The following is a 22,558-nucleotide window of genomic DNA, read 5'->3' on the forward strand; positions in this document are numbered from 1 at the left end:
GTGAGCATCCTGAGAAACGAAACTGTTAGTGAGTGAGACGCTGGAACAGAACTGCCTGAGGTTTAATTTTGAAATGCGTTCGTTCATTGAATTAATATTGAGCCCAACATATATACATACGTTTTTTTCTCAAAAGAGCCAGTTTCCCAACGTGTATTTGAAAACAGACAGTGGGGGTACTTCTAGGCTTTTGATGCCATGGTAACTACACTTATTTATCTAGTAATTTGCTTGTGATGTCATTTACTACATAGTTAATGCTGTAATAGTAATAGTCTACTACTCCTTTCTATTTAAACCTTCAGGCATCGTGGGATTGAGTCTATTTATCCATTTCTTATTATTCCTTTTCATTTGAGATGCGGGTGTAGCACCACTCCCCTGTGTTTCATGTATGTGCAGCAGTTTTGCGTTGCCACCTTCTGAAGAGGTAAAGAAAAGTCTTGACAGATGGTGGGTGGATAATACAGTGGATATTTTAATATCCACTGTACTGTCTGTGAGTGCTGTGTAAGAAGACTGTCAAAATACACAGATTGATATAACCAACCAGCAAATGATGGCATTATAGTTTTTAAAAAATATTCTGCAAACAAATTGTATTTCCATGCCAGCTGTAACCGAAAAACATCTGAAATCCACATATATATATATATGTGTGTGTGTGTGAAAATCATCTTGTATCTCACAGCTTCCTACACAGTATTTTCTATCGTATATAATTATATATGAGTAGTTAAACAGTATTCGCTCATCTTGATGTAACATCATTGCAATCGAATACAAACCATTTGATTCTGATTGTTCTCGTTTTAGACATTAGCCTTGCGGAGGTATGAATTGCACGAGTTACAGCAGGTCATGAAGGCAAGGAAACCAATAAGAGATCCTTCACACTTTATCAGTTATGGGGGTGAAGTCCACATCACGCACTCATTGAAATATGTGAACCAATACTGAAACCCTTTCCATTAGCGTGATTGAGTTTCTTTTGTCCTTTCTTCATTCCTCACTGTGGAGTGTTTTATAGTTGTGGATGTGACCAGAGTCACATGCTCCACTCAGCAGAGTGTCATATATGTGGCATGTGTCTGTCCTTTAATTGGGTCTCTCCTCCTTTCTTACAGGGTAAAGGTCAAAGCTGCAGGAATTCTGTCATTGAGAAATCCCTGGGGCTTATGGAAACCTGAGCAGTTTACTTTTTAAAAAGGTAGGCAATACTGGGGTGTTTTAGGGCTGGGCAGTTTATCATGGCGGGGAGCAGTCATCTACATTGGCTGAAAAATGCTTTATATAGTGCAGCAGCGTCCGTCAGGTATGTTTAATTAGACCTGTATTGTGATAATTAAATGAGACTGAACGGCCAGCATTGTAAATATTTCATGAGGGAGTGCCTGTAATCTCGCTGTCATCGCCAACAATGTGCATCAAGCACTCGGTATCTCTTATTATAGCATCGCTTGTTTGTTTGTTTCAGATGGAAGGCTGATGTTCATAGCCAATCTCTATGTCTGTATTTCGAGTCTGTGATGGGATTGTTATGTAAAGCACACTGGACACATCACAATCAAATAGGACCATTCACATATTTAGATTTATACCTTTTTAAAGTGCAATATAAAAACTAAAAAAATCATCATGATATAAATCTAGATTTTACTCAGAACACTCTTTACCGTTTGCTCTTGCAGCTCAGTTGTATAAGAACAGAAGAACATAACATTGCCTTTGCACTTGCTTTACAATTGGACCGTAGTTTGTCTCTGCTTCAAACAGATACAGTACCTGGGCTGATCGGGGAACTTGAGGGCTGGGGTTGGCACTGGAGTAGCGGTAACGGTGTGTCAGTATGGCCAAACACACTTTTTTTTTACCAGGTGTAGCATTACTCTTGCTACAAGTCATTTCTTCCCATTTTTCTCTGCTTGTAAACATGAAATACAGACTTTGTTCTGCGTCTTGTGTCACGTCCTCGATGGGCAGGCCATGTACAGGTGTTTGAAATCCCACTGATCAGTATCAGAATGCTTTGAATCAATACAGACAGCTGGCAGTGCATTGCAGCGTGCAACCGTATCAGGATCGCTTTGCAATATTTGCCGATGCTGTGGTCTGCTAATGGTTCTGCTGGTATTTTACTGGGACCCCAGCGTGTCCGTTGGGGGTGTTGCTTTTTCAGCAGGGGTGTGTCTGAGGTTTAGCAGAGCTAGCAAAGATACTGTTAGGGTTTAGCTGCACTCTCTGGAAACGGCTTCGCTGATTAGTCTCAGGAAGGAGGTTTGCAGACATGATTCCAGCAATCCGGTAGGGAAACACTGTGTAGCAGAGAGTCCTGAGAATTCCTTGTTCAGAATGTGGCGTGGAATCCAGCAACACAGCACTAGAACCTAGAGATTCGAAGACCCCGTTTTTGACTAGAAAACTTTATCAGTGACATCGACGCAAGGACATTTCTGTAGCAATTTGAGCTACAGATACATTTTCATTTACTAGAATGTTAAGTGAACAAGTCAAGTGAGTTTAACTATGAATACTGGTATGAATAATTTACTAATGCCTCTATATGAGACTTTTATTATTTATTTATTTTTTCATTGGGAACTTTGCCTATGACTAAATGAGCTATCTTCCTCCACGCAGGATCTGTGTGTAACTCTCAGGCTAAGTTCAAGCCCACTCAGAAATTTAAAAAAATCTCACAAGTAAAAGATGATCACATAACCGCAAACGGATATCATCTGTCATCAAAAATGTATTCATTTTCACAGAGCTGCGATGATGAGCCATAAAAATGTGAGCGGAACATGCGTGTTAGTGTGCAGCGTATTAATGTCTGGTAGCTGGGCCAAAACAAAAGCAATTCATTTCGACACATATTGGTTTGTTTGGAGCTGCAGTCAGAGCTGCAGTCAGGTGGTTTAAACGCATTGCCCTCACCCCCAGGCTGGCTTACATACCCACTGCAGCTCCCTGTTCATCTTGATGATAAATCCAGACACAGTCTGCTCCGTTATCCTGCACACAAATATCAGTCAGTGCTGTACCAGTCTTGGTAGTCACCATTGCAGAAAACAGTTTTTAAAATGGAAGCAGTTAACCCCCCCCCCCCCCCCCCCATTCATTCTGCATTGGTAACAAATAGATCACTTTTGGGATACCAATGCACTTCTGGGGCAACATGTTGAGGGCGTGGGGGTACAACTGCTCTTGTGAAATGGCTTGCTCAACAGAGGGGGCACCCTTTCTCTTAGGGGGGTGAGAGAGGGAGCAGTTCAGTCTCAGTGCCTCAAGCCCTTCCCTGGACTAGAGGAAGCACCCTTTCTCTTAGGGGAGTGAGGTAGCAGTTTAGTTTCTTGTTTTGCATCCCACCACGTCAGAGTGCACCCAATCTAGAGTTCAGCTGTACCTCCTACCCACGAGAGGGTGGGACGTTTACCCCAGAGAGGATGGGAGCGTAGGTGGTTGAGGATGTGCAGTGCCGTGTGAGAGAGCCCTAGCTTGTTCAACTTGTTTACAGCTCAGGGCTGCTCAGATTGATGCGAGCTGAGTGGAGCTTAGAGAAAGGGAGGGGGATGGGCTCGCTGTTGCTATGGTGACCATATTAAGGGCCGGTGAGAGCACGGGGGCACAGGAGAGGAATCTATTCTGTGTGTGTGTGTACATGGCAATACAGGGTGAAAAGAAAGAGATGAAAAAGCTAATGGGGAAAGAAAGGAGACCTAAAAGCACCTGTGAATATGAGCCTCGAGTGGGTGACAGTGGCTCCTATTCACAAAACATGAACTCGCATTTTTAAAAGCCTGTTATCAATAATTCAGTGAGGGTTGATATTCATAGACTTTTCTAGATGGAAAATGTATTAAAAAAACTAACAAAACCAAACCAATCCTTATGAATGTGAATGTGGCCCATTATGCTGTGCTCATAAGATATTGACACACTCAGGTAAACAAGCATGTGTTGTTCCTCTGTAATGTGAATACAGGAATGCTTGAATACATATGGCTCACTACTATACTGTGAATGATCCTGTATTGAGGTTGTAATGGGGTTATTGTATGTGCTGCATTGGTACTAAACAGGGATAACAGCACAATACTGTGTGAATTCAAACATCAACCTTGTTTTAATGTTGCTTTAAATTGATTCAGTGATGATTCAATCGCATTCAACACATAGCCTTTTGTTATTGCTTGCATAGTCAACGTTTCATGAAGTGCTGTAATAAATGAAATTGAGAATGAAGTGATCATTTGCTAACATGTGCGACGTGAAAAGCTTTTACTACGTGGGAAGAGATTGTGTTAAGATTTCAAAGGCATTTTTATTAAATGTCCTGGAGGATTGTCACAGTTAAAAATACAAAACGCTGGAAGGAAATCCGCCTTGGGTACTCGCTTTGTTCATTGCAAAACAAACACCAGTACAGCCAACCCTTTCTTGCATATTCAAATGAAACGGGGTGACAGGGGTTCCCTTGGCGCCCCACGACATCATGCATCAGATGACCAGATTCCTTATTAATTATCACACCGGTAATAATCAACAATAATCAGAACACTTTATAATTCAAAAGCTAGAAGCAAAGAAGAACAGTCTTCAAACAAACCTGCAAATGCAACAGTAATACAGCGTACAGACTGAGAAAAAATACATAACTGTCAATTCTGTTATTGAAAAAGCAAGACGGAATACATTTCACTGCTGTTTCTCATCACAAAAAAAAACTACAAAGGGAAAGCAAGTGGAATTGTCTGTCTTTACCTAGAAGGTGTCTCTGCCAATAGGCTGTTCTGTGGAAAGTGATTGATGTGTGCATCTAACCAGAGAAGCTTCCTGCTACCAGATCTGTAGAGCTCAGGTCTGCTGATATGGGGACTGGCCCTGCTTCTCAATTAGATTGCACTCAGGTTAACTGAATCTTTAACATCGAGATTCGACCTGCAGCAAGAACACACTCTATCCAGCTACTCATTAAATTGTCCATTAGAGCATTAGAATGGAGAAGCCTGGGGCTCGTTCATGGCGAAATCTGAATTCAGGCTGTAGTCTGTTTCTCAGCAGTGATTGTTTTGACTCGTTTAAAGCCGTCTAATTGAATAATTGAATTGAATTGAATGGAGCTTGCATTGTGTGCACTGGGGCTGGTTGTCTGATGGAATGCAGGCTGATTTAGTGTCTGTCACAGACTGGCCTTGGCTGAGTATCTGCAGCACAGTCTCATTGTGGTTTTGACACAGTCAGAGAGACACTGTGTCTGAATAATCAGTCAAAGAACCGGTCCTGACACGGCTGTGCATCTGACTGTGTGTGTGTGTGCGGCCACAGCTCCCCCAAACACACAGATTACTCGCAGTATTCACTCTATAGCTTACATTGTGCGGATTCAGGCTATCCCCATCGATTGCGATTTTCTAATTACATTTTTAGAAAACAGTTGGTGAGAACTCTTACAGAGTTTGAGAAGTTGTCTTGCCAAAACTTTGGGAAAAAAAAAAACCAAAAACATTATGCATTATAAAATAGATACATAGATAGGAAACTTTAGATGGTACAATTATACATGCAGTGACTGAAGGGGGATATAACGGTCTTATAAGTGGAAAGCCTGAGATGTGAATTGCTGCTTGCCGCGTTCATCAAAGGACAATAACACAATGTTGTAGAACATGATCGTGCGACTCAAACAAAGCTTAAAACTTGACTTGTGAAGCCATAGCAATTACCATGCTGTAATGAATGATTATCCATCCATCGCTGTCTCTCGATCTCATTTCAGACTTACAGCAAGCCTTCTACACTTCTCTTACATTTCTGTTCTGTAAACTCATTATCTCCCTCTCTGGATCAGTGAAATTAAACCATGCTTGTTTCCCACCCACGAGAGTTACTGAGTGATAATTGAGGTCTGCACTTCAAAGACTTATGATTGAAGTTTGGGGCTTGCATTACTCAGACTCCAGCCGAGTGGTCCCAGAGCACTCTCATCTCGCTTCTTACCAGAAATACATAGTCTGATTGTATGGGTTGCTTCCACCTGGGATACCAGCATCAATGACACCCAACCGTCACTGAAGGATCTCTACATATAAAGATCCCAATGTGTACAGTGGAGAAAGCATTAGCTCCTCTATTTGACTTAGTTTCTTATGATTTTAAGATTGAAGATTTTTAATTACTTTAACCGTTGTGATAATCTAAGAGACATTTAAAAAAGGAACATTTGTTTACCGCTGCTGAGTTATGCACAGTGAAATGTGATTGCGTTACAATACGCTGTTGGGATTAATGCAAGTTCACACATAGTATGGTCCTAAAAGAGTTGTTGATTATTTTAAGGTCACTGGTGTACACCCCATCCTTTCATCGTTGCTGTCTTATCGATTCCCAGAATCCCCTGGGGCTGCTGCTATGTTCCGTTGACCTTCCGCTAACGAGCGTGATCCGGCGTGATCTTTCAAGGCTGTGTTGCTATGCCAACGGGAGAGGGAAGAACTATCTTGTTGGGGCGTGGAGGGGGGATACGGGTGAGCTCATGTGCTTTCCCGAACACCTCAAGGCCGATCTGAATTTAGTGCTGCTCTGTCCTGATGGCCTAGCCTGCTGTCTGATTTCTGCCTCTGATTCCTTCAGGAAAGTTGAGGGTTGAAGTCTGCAGCAAGACTCCAGAATGGCCCGTTGAGCCATCACTTGTTGCTCGACCAGGAATTTGAGACGTGGAAGCAACCGAGTGCCAACCATCAGCTCTCAATCAAGAGTCTGTCAGATATGCTGCCTTGCAGTAAAGAGCTGTGTTTCTAACAGGGACACCTTGTTTCAGAAAGCAATGCAATTGCAATAATGGCAAAGTGTGATTCGAGGCAGTAAAACAGGTGCGCAGCGCGGTTATGACAGCGACAAGGCGCTCCGCTGTCAACTGGGCTCCAAGAGAGCCTGTAAACTCTCAATTAGATTGCAATGACTTCCATTTAGTAGAGTCGCATTAATCTTAATGCCAGAGTCAAGCTACACTGCTTTCATAAGGAGACAGGGCTTATTGAGGCAATGAAGTGGTACCTGGGTAATTTTATCAGGCTAATATCACCCCTAACTTCAAACACTCCTAAACTCATAAACAAGGCTGTATATTTTTCACTGTAAAAAAAATTGGTTATTTGTTAAGGCGTTTCACGGTCTAAAAATAGGTATTTCAAGATATTTCACAATGACGCATAATATTTTTTAAAGCAGAGAAAGAGTTATTATTCAGCACATGTTCCTAAATATTGAAATGCTTACCTGAAAAACAGTAAATGCTAAATTGTAGAATATTTCGTTTTTTTTATGTCCACCTTTTTAAAGACATTCTATTTTCACCATCGGTGAATTATCAGACAAAATCAAAACATAAATAAATGTATAAATACCAACCAACACATGAAATGTCCCCTTCCTGTACAGGACAGAGCGATCTTTAGCAGAAATTTTGTATTTGGAATCAGTTTTGAATTTATTTGTTTATTTAGCAGACGCCTTTATCCAAGGTGACTTACAGAGACTAGGGTGTGTGAGCTATGCATCTGCTGCAGAGTCACTTACAACTACGTCTCACCCGAAAGACGGAGCACAAGGAGGTTAAGTGACTTGCTCAGGGTCACACAATGAGTCAGTGACTGAGGTGGGATTTGAACCGGGGACCTCCTGGTTATAAACCCTTTTCTTTAACCACTGGACCAGACAGCGCTATTTCTTTTATATTTAATCATGAAATATCTTGAGGTACCTATTTTTAGACCGTATAATGGCGTGAACTAAGCCAGTTTGTACAGTGAAAAAAAGCTCTAGATATGACCTTTCATCTAATAGGTGGAGCTGTAAGAGTTGAAAGGCCACTTTGTCACATGATTTGGGGAATGTGAAATGAAAAGGACACTGGAAGCTGCAGTACTTTCTCTTTCAGAATGGGATGAATAAATATATTTTACTGTTGAGACAGATCGCATCACAGACGTGATCTTGGTTTAACATCTCATTCTAGGCGGTAAAGTGTGAATTTCCCAACAAAATTCACAGGATTTCCAGAGCTGATGAAAATCACAGCCCACCAGTTTGCATTAGGTTTTTTAACATGCAGTGGTAAAGCATACAGGATTCTGAAACATTAGTTAAAGAGACTTAAATTGAACAATGAAATATACCTGGTCAGCCGTCCCTGTGGTTACTGCTGTTGAACAGCATGTTGTGCTCTGTGAAATGGCTGCAAAACGGATGCTTGAAGCATATACACTGAAGAGGATGTGTTTGCAGAGAATGTTGAAAAGACGTTTTCCTCAGATAGATGTGTCAGATTAGATTTCGCTCACTCGTTCCACGCCGGTGAGCAGTGCAGAGCCCTCAGCACTGCAAATTGGACAGATAAATACTACAAGATATTCTCGCTGCAGTTTTTGATTTGCATTTTATTTAAAGTCCAAACAAGACGCTACATGGAATACACGAAGAACTGTGCTGTCTTGATTACCCAACCAATACAGACCCTGAAAAACCAGCCCCCAGTCCCTCGCCTCTAACCACTGGGCCACACAGCCTCCCAGTCCCTCGCCTCTAACCACTGGGCCACACAGCCTCCCAGGCCCTCGCCTCTAACCACTGGGCCACACAGCCTCCCAGGCCCTCACCTCTAACCACTGGGCCACACAGCCTCCCAGGCCCTCATCTCTAACCACTGGGCCACACAGCCTCCCAGGCCCTCGCCTCTAACCACTGGGCCACACAGCCTCCCAGGCCCTCACCTCTAACCACTGGGCCACACAGCCTGCCAGGCCCTCGCCTCGCCACACAGGGCTGGCTGAGCAGTTCTATAGGTGATACAGTGTCTAACAGCAATGATGTACAGCCTGTATCTCGTGTAGTGCACTACAGTGTACAATGTAAGACCGTGTGCCTGGTGCACTACACACTACAGGACACTGTGTGCTTGTGCTCAGTGGATCTGGTGCAGTGTGTGGAGTGTGTTAGGGCAGCAGTGTGGAGTAGTGGTTAGGGCTCTGCGCTCTTGACCGGAGGGTCGTGGGTTCAATCCCTGGTAGGGGACACTGCTGCTGTACCCTTGAGCAAGGTACTTTACCTAGATTGCTCCAGTAAAAACCCAACTGTATAAATGGGTAATTGTATGTAAAAAATAACGTGATATCTTGTAACAAATGTAAGTCGCCCTGGATAAGGGCGTCTGCTAAGAAATAAATAGTAATAATAATAGTGTACACTGCAGGACTGTGGTGCAGTGTACTGCAGGACACTGTGTGCTTGTGCTCAGTGGATTTGGTGCAGTGTACTGCAGGACACTGTGTGCTTGTGCTCAGTGGATTTGGTGCAGTGTACTGCAGGACACTGTGTGCTTGTGCTCAGTGGATTTGGTGCAGTGTACACTGCAGGACTGTGCCATGCTTCTTGCAGTGTGACTGGATGTGTTCCAGCCTGCTGCAGGTTTCACTCAGTGTTGCTGACAGGTGATCGCTCGGTGTTGTTTAATTCATGACTATGCATTCTGTAGTCCGTGCATCTCTGTACTGTGCATGCGGTATTGTATTGGCTTGTATGCATTTGTGCATTTAGTCTAGGGTAGGTACAGGGTACCTCCCCCCTCATGGCTCTGCCTCTTCCGGAACTCTAACTAGCGAGTCCCCAGACAGTCTCAGGTGGGAGATCTAGTAACAGCCCTGCTGAATAATTCACATCCTCGGATATATAAAGAGGTGCCAGGTTCGCTTGTGTTGCTGGTGCCCGGGCTGGCTGTGTTTTTGATAGGGGTTTATGAAGCGATCTTATTTCACAGTCCTACCGCATGCTGATGACATCAGATTGGAATTTGATGGCCCTTGAGTGGAAATTCTAGTAAGGGCTCGCTCAATCATAGCTGCCCTTGTGCTACCATTGCCCAGCATACTGTAGTGTCGTTACTGCATTACCATTTAAAATGTCGGTAAGGGTTTTTGCACCAACATGACCTGTTGAAATCTACCAGCCCCCGACCAGTTTAAAACCAGCGTTGGTCTCTTCTAGCTGGCCTAACATGATTGGTGTTTTAAAAAGTTTTTAGCAAACCATTTTAAAAGCATATCTGAGAACAGGATGCCGAATCGAAGTTCAGGAAACCCAACTCAGAAGCAGTTCCTCAAACTGTAATCCTCTTATGATAATAGGGTTATATTTGTATTGTGCTTTAAAGTGCCTCAGTGAGCTTTTCAAAGCATGTTGGAGGGACTGTAGCAAGAGAAGAAAGCAATATGCAATAGGCATTCTGCACCCTACCTTTGCTAAGTCATCTTCAGTGACAATGCAGTGGTTCTGTCCAAAGGGGCAATTGAAGAAGACCTGCAATGATATTACGAATGTGCACTGGCACCGTTATACCACTGGTATGTCTGAATGCATTTTGAAAATGTGGTACCCTTCTGCAAGCATTGCCCCTTAGTAATATAATAGTCTTTTTTGAATTCCAGAAATTATGGATAACACTAAACCACGGGCAACCATGTAAGGTCTATAACTACAAACCACTAGCAGCACAGCTGTAACATTCTTTATTCCTTATTGCTTAATCTGCAAAAAAAACTCTATGGAAATCCCTTATGGCAGCAGCGTACCACAGTAAAAAGCCTTAGCAAATAGTAAAGCATGTTAAAGCACATTTTAAACAGTAGCGGGGTTCTGAAAATATAGCGTGTTGCTACAACTGTTTAAATAACGTGCCTGTCATTTTTTCGCTATATTTTTCGGAAGCCCTCTACTTACTCTTTATGCGTTGTAAATCAGTATTTTGAGTAGCCAGGGTGAAGTGTGGCAAACGCACAGAATGCACTGTGGAGATTTTTGAAAGGGCGAGGGGAAAAAAGTCGTTTTGTAGACCTCACTAATCAACTGCAGATCACCTGCAAAACATCTGCAGTGTGTTTACAGAGGAGCTGCATCTGGTGAGGGAGCCCTCCCCTCCGTCCCGTGTGTTTTATTTTAGCATGCCAGGGCTCAGGGGATTGGTCCGGCAGCAGGCTGCAGTGAATGGCTGGTTCGGATCTGAGCCCCGCTTGTCGTCTCATTGCGATGTTGCGTTTGCAAGTTTCGCTTCGACAGCAGGGCTGGCACCTGAGCTGACAGTTTGTGGGAGGGCTGTGGTACAGAAACCAGACCGTTCTACGGTACGTACATCTGGGGTAGCCTGTGCTCTCCACCAAAGAAAAATAAATCAGTCTTGCCTGCCTGGCTTGTTTACATTGTCTGCATGCATACATTTCTTTTTTTTAAGCAGCTACACCCTTCTAAAAGTAGGTACATTTACACTGTAATTTCTCAGTTTGTTATGCTTCCACAATGTTGTGTTACACACATGCTCTTTACTGTGGTAAGCTTTATAAGGACTACAGACTTTGTTGAAATCCATTTTGAATATCTCTTGGAACGCCTGCTGCTGTGCCTGACGAGCATATCACACTTGTTCTGTGCAAGGAGAGTATACTGAGAATGTTTCCTTGCTGTCAGTGCTGCCTGCAGGCTCTCACACACAGAGCCTGTTCCCTCCCGCACATCCACACTGTGTTCATCTACTTGTGACAGCTTTGTGTTCGTGGAGCGATCTGCCGTCATTTGGAAACACAGATTTTAAAAAGCATTGGTCCCAACACCAAGTGCTGGAGTATAATCACATGCAGGGCAGGCTCCCTACCAGCTTGTCTTGTGAACAGCTGCAGGCCGGAGGGAGACGTTTGTTAAATAAATGAAACCAAATGAAAATGAAATGAACACAGATGAGCCTTCGGGAAAGGCTTGCGTAAATATCGAGAAAGAGATGAAGAAAAATCACAGTCAGCATGTTGCAGTTATTGAGGGGCACGCACACACACACAGACGCACGCACACACACACTGACACACACACACACACTGACGCTCACACTCACAGACAAACACAAACCACACACACCAACATACAGAGCCACATACATACACACACGCACTGGGACACACACACAAAACCTGTATTATTTCCGTTGCCCTTTCTCTACCTCCCCTATCCTGTTTTCCTCCCCCATTCTCTCCCTTTTCCTCTCTTAATTTCTTCTTTCTCTCCCTCTTTCCCTGAATTCCATCCCTAGAAAGCTCCCCTCTCCTTTACTCAGCACTCTTCCCCTCCCTCTCCCCTATCACTGCCAGCTCCAGTGTGCCAGTGTGACTGGACTCCTCAGATTCAACTAGAGAAAGGGTTCATCTTTTTTCCCCACCTCCCTCCCCACTTTATCACATGACCTCCGAACAGCAGTGCTAATGCCACCCTCGGTATAATCCACCTCTCTCTCTCTCTCTCTCTCTCTCTCTCTCTCTCTCTCTCTCATTTTGTGCTGTGCCCACCACCCCCCTCCCTCCCTCTCTCTTTCTCTCTTCCCCTCTCTCTCTCTCTCGCTAAACCATTCAACTGGAACATTACTGGATTATCCCCGAGCCATTCAGAAACACAAACACACTCCGAGAAAAACCGAGAGAGAATCTGAAATAACAAGAAATAGAGGCAAAGCAAGCGACTCAACACACACACACACACACACACACACACACAATGAAGTAACCACGGAAATATTAGAGACCCCTCTGCAATCTTATGAATGGAACTGGGTAAGGAAATGAATTATGCATTGTTGTTGTTGTTATGGGAGCATACTGTATTTCTTCAAATATTAGCATGTTGTTTTTACTTAAAGTACATCTGTTTTATGGTACCGGTAATGCATTTGAAAAATATATATATAATATATTGTATTTCTGTTCTGCAGAATGGGTAAATAGATTAAGTCAATGTAATGTAAAATGATATCTATGGAATACAGTAAAATCAAAACCACTACATTATTCAGCTCCGCTCTCATTGCCCTCCATCAATTCAATTGTTATCAGAATCTTATGAGTCTCCCTGAAATGTTTTTTGAAATGTTACCAAAATGTTTTTCACAGTGGTGTATTGCAGTGCAAATCATCTCTTAATGCAAGACTTCCATTAACAGTAATAAGTGTCCATTACCTGCAGTGAACGAAAAATGGGCTAAAGACAATTTGGACTGAAGAGCTATGAGAATCTAGGCCGATAGGATGACTGATGAAAGCGGCAAAATCTAGGAGCCGATTCGGTGCACAAAAACCATTCCTAAATCGTCATTATTCCCAACATTGCTGAAATATCCCTCCCTGTTTAGCAATGGAACGTGCTGCGATAAACACAGCAAACTAGTGACTCACTGAACGAATCCGGTCTAGACAGCTGCTAAAGGTTTAGCATGAGTAAGCTGAAGTGTGTCCACCCCTTGAGTATACAACTCAAGACGCTGAGCAAACTACTGTATTCATTCGATCTTTCACATAGGAATACCCATGGTGTGCCAAGGTCATCAAAACCAGCAAAACCAGCAAAACCAGCGGAGCATAGTTCCCAATCCGTTGTGTTGCTGATTTGGTCTCCTCGTGGTTCTACTAAGGTTCTGGGTAATATACAGCGGTGTTGTAAGGGGGCTCCAGTTTATACAAGTCTCCAGGGTGGTTTCAGGTGTATTGACCGATACAGAGTCAGCCTGCCTGTTCGCTATTGATGATATATATATATATATAATGAGCTTTGAGACTGGGGATGACTAGCCAAAGAGAATGATGTTTGTTAGTTAATGCAGGTGTCAGGTAATGAGATTTGCAGGCCCTTTGAGGTGTAGCGGTAGAACAGCTGATCATACATGTATGTACTTGAAATGTATATTTTGTCATTGGATACAACAGTAAGGTAGTAGGTTAGTCAAGGGAAGCAGAATCTCATGCCATGTTGCACAATGGCTATTTTGGCCCAGATCCCCTGTCCGTTTTCCAAGCATTGCTTTTGTAGTGAAGTCCTCGTCAGACCAAACAAACACAAAGCAGGGAATGTAATAATGTGATGATTGCAGAACAGGATTCCACGAGGCACGACCCCAAAGCATTAGTTCTGCAACACTTATTCCAGTATTCAAGCAAACGCTGCTTGAAATGCATACAAAATGACCACGTTTGTGTTCCGATACAAAGATACAGTCATGCAAACCAATGCATAAATGACATCTGAAATAAAGAGGAGGCTGAGTGGTCCAGTGGTTAAAGAAAAGAACTTGTAACCAGGAGGTCCCCGGTTCAAATCCCACCTCAGCCACTGACTCATTGTGTGACCCTGAGCAAGTCACTTAACCTCCTTGTGCTCTGTCTTTCGGATGAGACGTAATTGTAAGTGACTCTGCAGCTGATGCATAGTTCACACACCCTAGTCTCTGTAAGTTGCCTTGGATAAAGGTGTCTGCTAAATAAACTAATAAAGAATGCACATGCTACTGTGCTGTGTTCCTCTTCCCATTTGATTTGGGTGCAGTCCCCCTCCTAGAGATTACTTCACTGTAAGGTGACGTGTTAGACTTTTGTTGTCCATATTCGGATATTTGTTTGAATTTTATGAGAGCCAGTGGCTCAGTAGCTGAGGCAGGAGTGAGAGTTCAGGCTTCTTCCCCGTGGCTAAAATATCACAAACCCAGAACAGGCCTCGGGCTGTGCCTCGGGTGTGTGTGAAAGAAAATAATACAAACCCAGAACAGGCCTCGGGCTGTGCCTCGGGTGTGTGTGAAAGAAAATAATACAAACCCAGAACAGGCCTCGGGCTGTGCCTCGGGTGTGTGTGAAAAAAAATAATACAAACCCAGAACAGGCCTCGGGCTGTGCCTCGGGTGTGTGTGAAAGTTCAGACCAGATGAGAGGTAGAGGAGAAATTACCGGAACGCAGCTAAAATAACGATTTTTCTTAAACCAGAATTATTATACAAATTGACATTGAATAGGCAATGCATTTAGCTCATTTCTACAAGCATTTCCACAAAGTGTCTTTCTCCAGCTTCGTTTGTGTTTGTGTCCACAGTCCTGTCGTTGTCGATGCCCTGTTGCTGTCGTCTTAAAGAAGTCATTCATAATAGAAGTTGTTTCTACTGCTTTTTTCATTGCATCATTACTGACTGAATCCGTTTTATCCAACCATGTCTTTTCTATGGTAGTAAAATGACGAGCTGAGAAGATAAAGGGATGCTGCAAGCCGGGGTGCTGGTCTGGGGTTGAGCATGCTGGGTTTGCTTCGCTGGGTCAGTTTCTGTGAGCTGAAATGTCAATGGTGATAATGCTGCTGGGCTCCCTGGTCCTGCCTCTGCCTGACATTCTGCTCTGTTTGTGTTATTTCTTTTCCTTTGGCTCTGTATTAATCATGCATGTGGAGTGTGCTGTTGTAATAATGAGCCGCTCTGGCTGGCAATGCAGATGCTGTGTAATGACAGTGTGTTTGTCGGGGTGAGCAGGAGGCAGGCTGCCTGGCAAAACACAATGAAGCCACTTTGACTCTGATTAAAAACTGCTTCTGAGGCACCTTCCGAGCAGTCTGTCTCTCTGTCATGCTTGCATTGGCAATCAGGCTGCAGCTTATCGATACTGTACAGTATTGCTACAGTAATATTATACGTAAAAATACTAGCAAGAAATATCCACATGCCACCTCGTTGCTGGTCTGAATTTAAAAGCAGTCCTGTTTACTTTGACCAGTAGCAGAACTAAATCAAACTCATGGTTAGTATGATTGTGGCTCTTGTATTGGATTGCAGACTGTAGCCCCCGTTGAGAATGGGTTCATTGTGCTAATGGAAACAACCTCATAGCAGAACCAGGACTGCTGTGCAGTGTGTACCTGATCTCCATTCCTGTAAGTTCCCTCTTTGCTTCACTGTTCTTGCTGAGTATGTTTAGTAACCTGCGAAGGGCCCAGGCATTGCTGAGCAAGCTAACATTTCAATGCAAGGCTTCTGCACCGCAGACCTGATTTATCTGAGCAGAGAGAGAGAGAGGCGCTAGTGACCTTGCAGTGTGGACAGCTTCACCTCCAGCAAAGCATACCAGCGCTCAGATCATTATCAGAGAGTCTCCGTCACACTGATAAGATAAAACAGAGAGATTCACCTTGCTCAGTGGGGCCAAATGGACAAACAGATTTAATTTGTTAGGAGGGGTTTGATGAAAAATTGCTATAATGCCCTGCATGTCTGATTCAATTGATATATACTAATGCAATCCCTGGGATGTATAAGAGCTGAACGAGCAGGAGCTTGGTTGGCAGGTGCTTCTGTGTTTAAGCTGTCAGATTTCTCCAGCTCCCCCTGAAGGTATTGTGGATGCGGTTTTCATTGAAGTCAGTCAGGCATCTCATCACAAACAGTATTTTTTTTAATCTTTAGAATTACAATAGGAATCCGTCTATTTTTAGGCCTGTGCCATTCTGCAGAATCTACCCTCCAGCCCAAGGTTCCAATTAGAGAAACCTGTGAGGCAAGAGTTGAGAGATCAATAAAAGAACTCAAAGTGCCGGTTAAACCAACAAATAAATTCGAGGGATCCAGTAATTCATTTTTTCTTTTCCCAGTACAGTTCCTGAGATTGCACGTCTCATTTCCATTGGGATTGTGTTTCTAAGCCCCTTCCTATCCCAAGGTCACACTGTAAGGGATCTAGCCCATGGTTTGATCTCTTTTCTGCACACATCACTGTAGAGTACTCTGCTGTGCCTAGCAGTGTCTGTATTTTGTTGGAAATGTTTTCACGCTGAACTAACCCCCCTTTGCCCCTCTCTCTCCCTGTCAGTCTTTCAGTGCAGGACGATCCGAGCTCTGGTGCACACACTCCCAGCTTCCAGCCTCTGCTTCCACATCCAGGAAAATGTCCGGCTCCTACGATGAATGCGCAGGCTTTGATGAAGCCACGGACAGCTTCTGGGAGGTAACGCATCCTGCTTTCTATAGGATTGAGTAGGATTGACTAGATCATACGCCCCGATCTGTCTGACAATGGGCCCTCGTTACACAGTTTAATGTGTGCGGTATTTAAAGAATGTTTTGAAGATGCCTGCGTGGCTCACGGTGAAGGCACAGGCGTGTGGCGTGCAGGGTGAGTCATGCAGTCAGGGGAAATTCACTTCCTGGCTGTGCCAAGTTGCCCATCATTGCTGGGGATTCCACAGGGACTCCTGCATTGGCTCTGGAGCTCCCAATGATCGAGGAGGTGACTGTTTCTCCTCACTGCACTACAGTGACCCCTACTGGCCAAGGGCTGGTAGCTAACATCCACAGTGGAGCTCCTGGGTGTAAAGTGTAAATTAGTCTAGTGATGGGGGGCCAGATACCCACTGACCTTCAATTCTCCTGAGTGGGGAGTTACTGTGATGAGTTGTCATTTTCAAATGAAACTGTGCAGCATTTATCTGCTGAGATGATCAGATAAGGAAATCTCTGGGACTGTCATGCAAGCCATCTAGATGTTTACTAAACAAGTCCAACGCTTTTCTTTCATCTTTCTCAGACCAGCATGCTCCTGCGCATCAAAACAGCATATCAAAGGACTCAGTCTCTTTCTTGCTGTGATTTGATTGGTCCGTCGATGTTTGTCGGGACGCACAGAGATCTGTGTTCAGATCAGAGCGTTGGTGTCTGATGGAGGGATCTTGGATTTCAGTGATCCGCTGGAGGGTTAAGTAACCCCTGATTTGCAAATTGTGATTTCTTACTAGAGGATATTTGCTGGAGTTTAGGTCACCTAGTTTAAGACCCAGGATGAGTTTTAACATGATATTTGTCTTGCATATGTTGTTCATGAAGTTAGTTTAGTCTGCTTTTTAACTGCATACTAAAATATACATACATATCTGAAGCCAGGTTGCGGGTGGCGCTCACACCCACTCAGCAGCCAGCACCAGTGTTCTGTTAGGAGTTCTGAGCACTTTGTATCCAGAGAGAACGGTTCCGTAGTCGTTGTTGCAGTCTGGGACAGGCTGCCTGAGGGGAAATGAGTCTGTATGAGAAGGAGGATGAATACACTTCATGCAGGAGTGCTGGAGGCTGGGGGTTGCCATGCGGTCACACTGAATATGCATCACCACTGAATAAACTGTGTGTTCTGCATAAGCCTGCTAGGGATAGAGTGGAGGTGTCCGTAGGTGTGCATGTTTTACATCTAGAGTAGGATGCAGTTTGGGCTTCGTTAGTGCAAGTTCCTGAGAGTATCTCAGGGTATCAGAAGATGTCTGTCGTTCTGTCTTTACCAGTATGTCACTCTTACATTTTTAATTGAGAACCGCTTATCCAATTGTGATAAAACTTGGTTAGGACATTCTTCAGCACACGTTGTTGAGGGTGTCAGAATCTCACAAGGTGTTGTGGTGTGATTCTGTTTTACTAAACCGACAGCTCTAATTCTGTATTTGCAGTTACTGTGTTTGCAGGCGTGCCTCCTTAACATTACCGTGCAGGCTACCTGCTCCCCAGCAGGGACCCCCTGTTTGTCCCTGGCTGGCACACATGGCTCCTGCTGCACTGTGCAGCTCCTGTCTCTCTTTATGTTGTCAGCTCCAATCCCTGGATCTGATGCCGTTGTTTGAGGCCTGTCAGGGCATTGTGGATTACAGGGATGACAGCACCCCCCCAGGCCCTGGCACTTCCATAACTCTGCATGCAGAGCCACCTGCATCACTCCCCCTCCCGTAAGATTAGCACACACCCCTTGCAGGGCCGGGGGAGGGGCCTAGGAGTCCTCAGAGACTTTCTTTCTTAAGGTGGTCCGTTGCAGTTACAAGCAACAGCTATGAGATTATTCTCTGCTGTGTGATAAATCCTATTAGCTGTACTGTATGAGTCTCCAAATGTAATATTGTAAACTATTGATACACTTCCCTTTATTAAGTTCAGTAGCATTTTCACTGCACCCCTGATCATTGTGCAGCTGATCTTTTCATTTCTGCTATTTTATTTTTCACTTTAAAACCCCTGATGGTGCAACACTAGAGCACCCCTGTCCTTCAATACCTGCTGCGTGTCGCCCCCTTGTGTGGCAGGTGGGTAACTACAAGCGAGCCGTGAAGCGGATTGACGACGGCCACCGGCTGTGTAACGATCTCATGAACTGCGTCCACGAGCGAGCCAAGATCGAGAAGGCGTACGCACAACAGCTCACCGACTGGTCCAAGCGATGGAAACAGCTCGTCGAGAAAGGTACCGCTAGGGGTGGCAGGAGGGGCTCTGTTTCCCTATGACACACACACTCACCTTCTCTGTCATACACACACGCTCTCACACTGCCTCTATCACACTATCCTCTCTCTTCCTCCCTCTCTCTCACACTCACTCTCTCCCTCTCTCACACTCTCTCCTCTCTCACTCACTCTCCCTCTCTCTCACACTCTCCCTAACCCTGCTCACAATCTTTGTCTCTCTCCCTCCCTCTTGCAGGTCCTCAGTACGGCTCTCTGGAGCGTGCCTGGATGGCTGTGATGACGGAAGCTGAAAAGGTGAGCGAGCTGCACCAGGAGGTGAAGAACGGGCTCCTCTCGGAAGACTTTGAGAAGATCAAGAACTGGCAGAAGGACTCCTACCACAAGCAGATGATGGGTGGCTTCAAGGAGACCAAAGAGGCAGAGGACGGCTTCAGGAAAGCCCAGAAACCCTGGGCCAAGAAACTCAAAGAGGTGACTTGGAAATGGATTCACTAACACTGGTAAAGCTGGCTGCCCTGTTAGCAATCCTCAACAGAGCTAGAACAGCAGCCTATTACAATAACATGATTTGAATGTCCTAATAATATTGAAGGCTTTGTGAACAGTCCTGAAGCTGTGCGCTACAGTATTCTTCTACTATGGTTATAGTATAGTCTGGAGGTTGCATCTAGTCTGACCTCCGGGCTTCTCTCTCCTGTGCAGATGGAGACTGCAAAGAAGGTGTACCACCTGGCCTGCAAGGAGGAGAAGCTGGCAGCCACGCGGGAGGCCAACAGCAAGGCAGAGGCCTCCGTCACCCCCGACCAGCAGAAGAAGCTGCAGGACAAGGTGGACAAGTGCAAGCAGGACGTGCAGAAGGTAACGGACGGGCTGAGAAAGCACAGCCAAAGGGGGGTGGCGCTGCAGCAGCGACTGATTCCGTTATGTGTCATCGGGGCTGATTTTCAACAGGAGAAAAAAACATGCTGCAGTTACGAGACAAGAAATGAACACAGCAGGCACATCGTTAAAGGCGGTTTAAGTACAGCTGTGGCCAAAAGCTTTTGGCCAGAGATGTATGGAATTGAACATGATTGTGAGACAATATTAACGTCAGCAGGGTATTTTTTAATCGTTTTTGTATTATTATTATTACAGCAGTCTCTGGTGTACAGAGGCCTTATAAATGCATTTCGTTAGCTAATTTCAGGGTGACCTGTTCTGCAATGGCAGCACTGTTTCATTGTCCTTGGCCCAGTTGCTGTGAGAGAGAGCGCGTGACACCCAGTGCAGTGCCTGTGCTTTAGGTCTATTGTCACTGAAGCCCTGTGCCAAATCACTCCCCTCAAACCCGGTTCCATTAAACCATTAACCGGGAACCAGAGTCGCTTTTAAAAGCATCGTCAGGTTTGTGTAATGCATGGCCGATCCCTGCACAGCAGCACCGCTTGTAAAATGCTTTGTTGTAACGCTGCATTGAAAATGAGGCTGTGTTAGATATCATTGTGCCCCGCGGGGATGAAAATACATCGTGATGGGGGATATAGCAGAGTGGCACACTTTCATTTCAAGAATTCAACTTGGCATGGAGATGAATAAGGACACTGCCTGTGGCTATGGCTGTTTATTTATTGGTTTCCTGCGTCTTCCTGGCTGGATTCTCAAATTACTCCCAACAAAAAAAGCAAAACACGCACCCAATAATCTTACCAAACCAGAATGAAAAATCTAATTAAAGGAGCTTGGAGTTTGTTTCCAATTACAACACTGTTAAACAGCTATGAAACTGTTTCACTTGCCTGCCTCTGAATTCAGGCTTGGCTGTGTGTTTTCTTTCTGAAGAATGATAGTGCAGGTGCATGAGGTTTGGGGGTACAGCCTGTTGGGCTCTGGTGGGCTCTGATGGGCTCTGATGGGCTTGGCGTGACTCTGTCTCTCTGGGTTGGTTTCAGGCGAAGGAGAAGTATGAGAAGGCTCTGGACGAGCTGAACAAGAGCACCCCTCAGTACATGGAGAGCATGGAGCAGGTGTTTGACCCGTGCCAGCAGTTTGAGGAGAAGCGACTCAGCTTCCTCAAGGAGGTCCTGCTGGACATCAAGAGACACCTGAACCTCACTGAGAACCAGAGGTGAGCAGCGCCAGGAACTGAGTCTCCCTCTGTCCGTCCATCCATCTGTCCTACCATCCATATAATTGCGCCATTCTTCCATCCCTCCATTCCTCCATCCCTCCCTCCCTCCCTCCATCCATCCCACCAGCCATCCATCCATCCATCCCTCCCTTTATCCCACCTGCCATCCATCCATTGCTCCTGCCATCCATCCATCCCTCCTGCCAGCCATCCCTCCTTCCATCCATCCATCCCTCCCTCCCTCCTTCCATCCATCCATCCCTCCCTCCATCCATTCCTCCATCCCTCCCTCCTTCCATCCATCCCTCCCTCCATCCATCCCTCCATCCATCCCTCCATCCATCCATTCCTCCATCCCTCCCTCCTTCCATCCATCCCAACATCCATCCCTCCCTCCATCCCACCTGCCATCCATCCATCCCTCCTGCCAGCCATCCCTCCTTCCATCCATCCATCCCTCCCTCCCTCCTTCCATCCATCCATCCCTCCCTCCATCCATTCCTCCATCCCTCCCTCCTTCCATCCATCCCTCCCTCCATCCATCCCATCCATCCATCCCTCCCTCCATCCATCCCTCCATCCCTCCCTCCTTCCATCCATCCAAACATCCATCCCTCCCTCCATCCCACCTGCCATCCATCCATCCCTCCTGACATCCATCCCTCCATCCATCCCTCCAGTCCATCCTCCCCCTCCCTCCTTCTGTTTCCCAGCCAGTAACATGAACCCCAGCCCTGCAGTGCTGACAGATTGATGTTGAAGAGCAGTCATAAACACATACAGCCTGCACTTTGCAGGGATTCAGCCCATAGCTATTACATTATATTACTGTACACTGTGCATTCAAGGAGGCTGCGGCATTGTGGTAGATCTGGACCCAGCACTAGGTGTGTGCATGTTACTGACCCGTCTCCCTGCCTCTCTGCAGCTATGAAGGGGTGTACCGGGAGCTGGAGCAGATGATCCGCATCGCTGATGCGAAGGAAGATCTCAAGTGGTTTAATAACTATCACGGCCCTGCTATGCCCATGAACTGGCCGCAGTTCGAGGTACAGTAATCGATTTATTTTAAAGATCCCAAGACAAAAAGGATCCGCGCCATCACTACAGGTTAAGTTTTGTTCCTCTGTCTTCTAGTAGGCAACTGACTCGATTGTAAAGAGACGCTGGGTGTGTGCGTGCGTGTGTGGGTTTGTGGGTGTGTGTGTGGGTGTGTGGGTGTGTGTGCGTGCGTGTGGGTGGGTGGGTGGTTGCGTGCATGCGTGCGTGTGTGCGTGCATGTGTGTTCAGTGCGTTTCTACACAGCAGTGTGTGTTACACATGGTAGATGCTTCCAATGTGACTGTTCTG

At 45.2% G+C, this 22,558-nt stretch overlaps 1 protein-coding gene across 4 annotated transcripts in view; it reads left to right on the forward strand.

Moving 5' to 3' along the window:
- Positions 1-22,558, forward strand: part of LOC117397911 (protein kinase C and casein kinase substrate in neurons protein 1-like) — a 35,512-nt gene that overhangs the window by 7,937 nt on the left and 5,017 nt on the right. The window contains exons 2-8 of one of the 4 annotated variants that reach the window (XM_033996869.3): positions 1,128-1,210; positions 16,698-16,832; positions 18,940-19,096; positions 19,334-19,569; positions 19,801-19,956; positions 21,030-21,205; positions 22,137-22,257. In XM_033996869.3, coding sequence (XP_033852760.1) covers positions 16,773-16,832; positions 18,940-19,096; positions 19,334-19,569; positions 19,801-19,956; positions 21,030-21,205; positions 22,137-22,257 — 906 coding nt within the window. In that variant the 5' untranslated portion in view covers positions 1,128-1,210; positions 16,698-16,772. Of the gene's footprint in view, positions 1-1,127; positions 1,211-12,461; positions 12,642-15,744; positions 15,766-16,697; positions 16,833-18,939; positions 19,097-19,333; positions 19,570-19,800; positions 19,957-21,029; positions 21,206-22,136; positions 22,258-22,558 lie in introns of those variants that run through there. The other 3 variants (XM_059005049.1, XM_059005052.1, XM_059005050.1) reach the window with 3 other exon arrangements.

Source organism: Acipenser ruthenus, chromosome 30 (assembly GCF_902713425.1).
Source record: "Acipenser ruthenus chromosome 30, fAciRut3.2 maternal haplotype, whole genome shotgun sequence".
NCBI classification, from domain to species: domain Eukaryota; kingdom Metazoa; phylum Chordata; class Actinopteri; order Acipenseriformes; family Acipenseridae; genus Acipenser; species Acipenser ruthenus.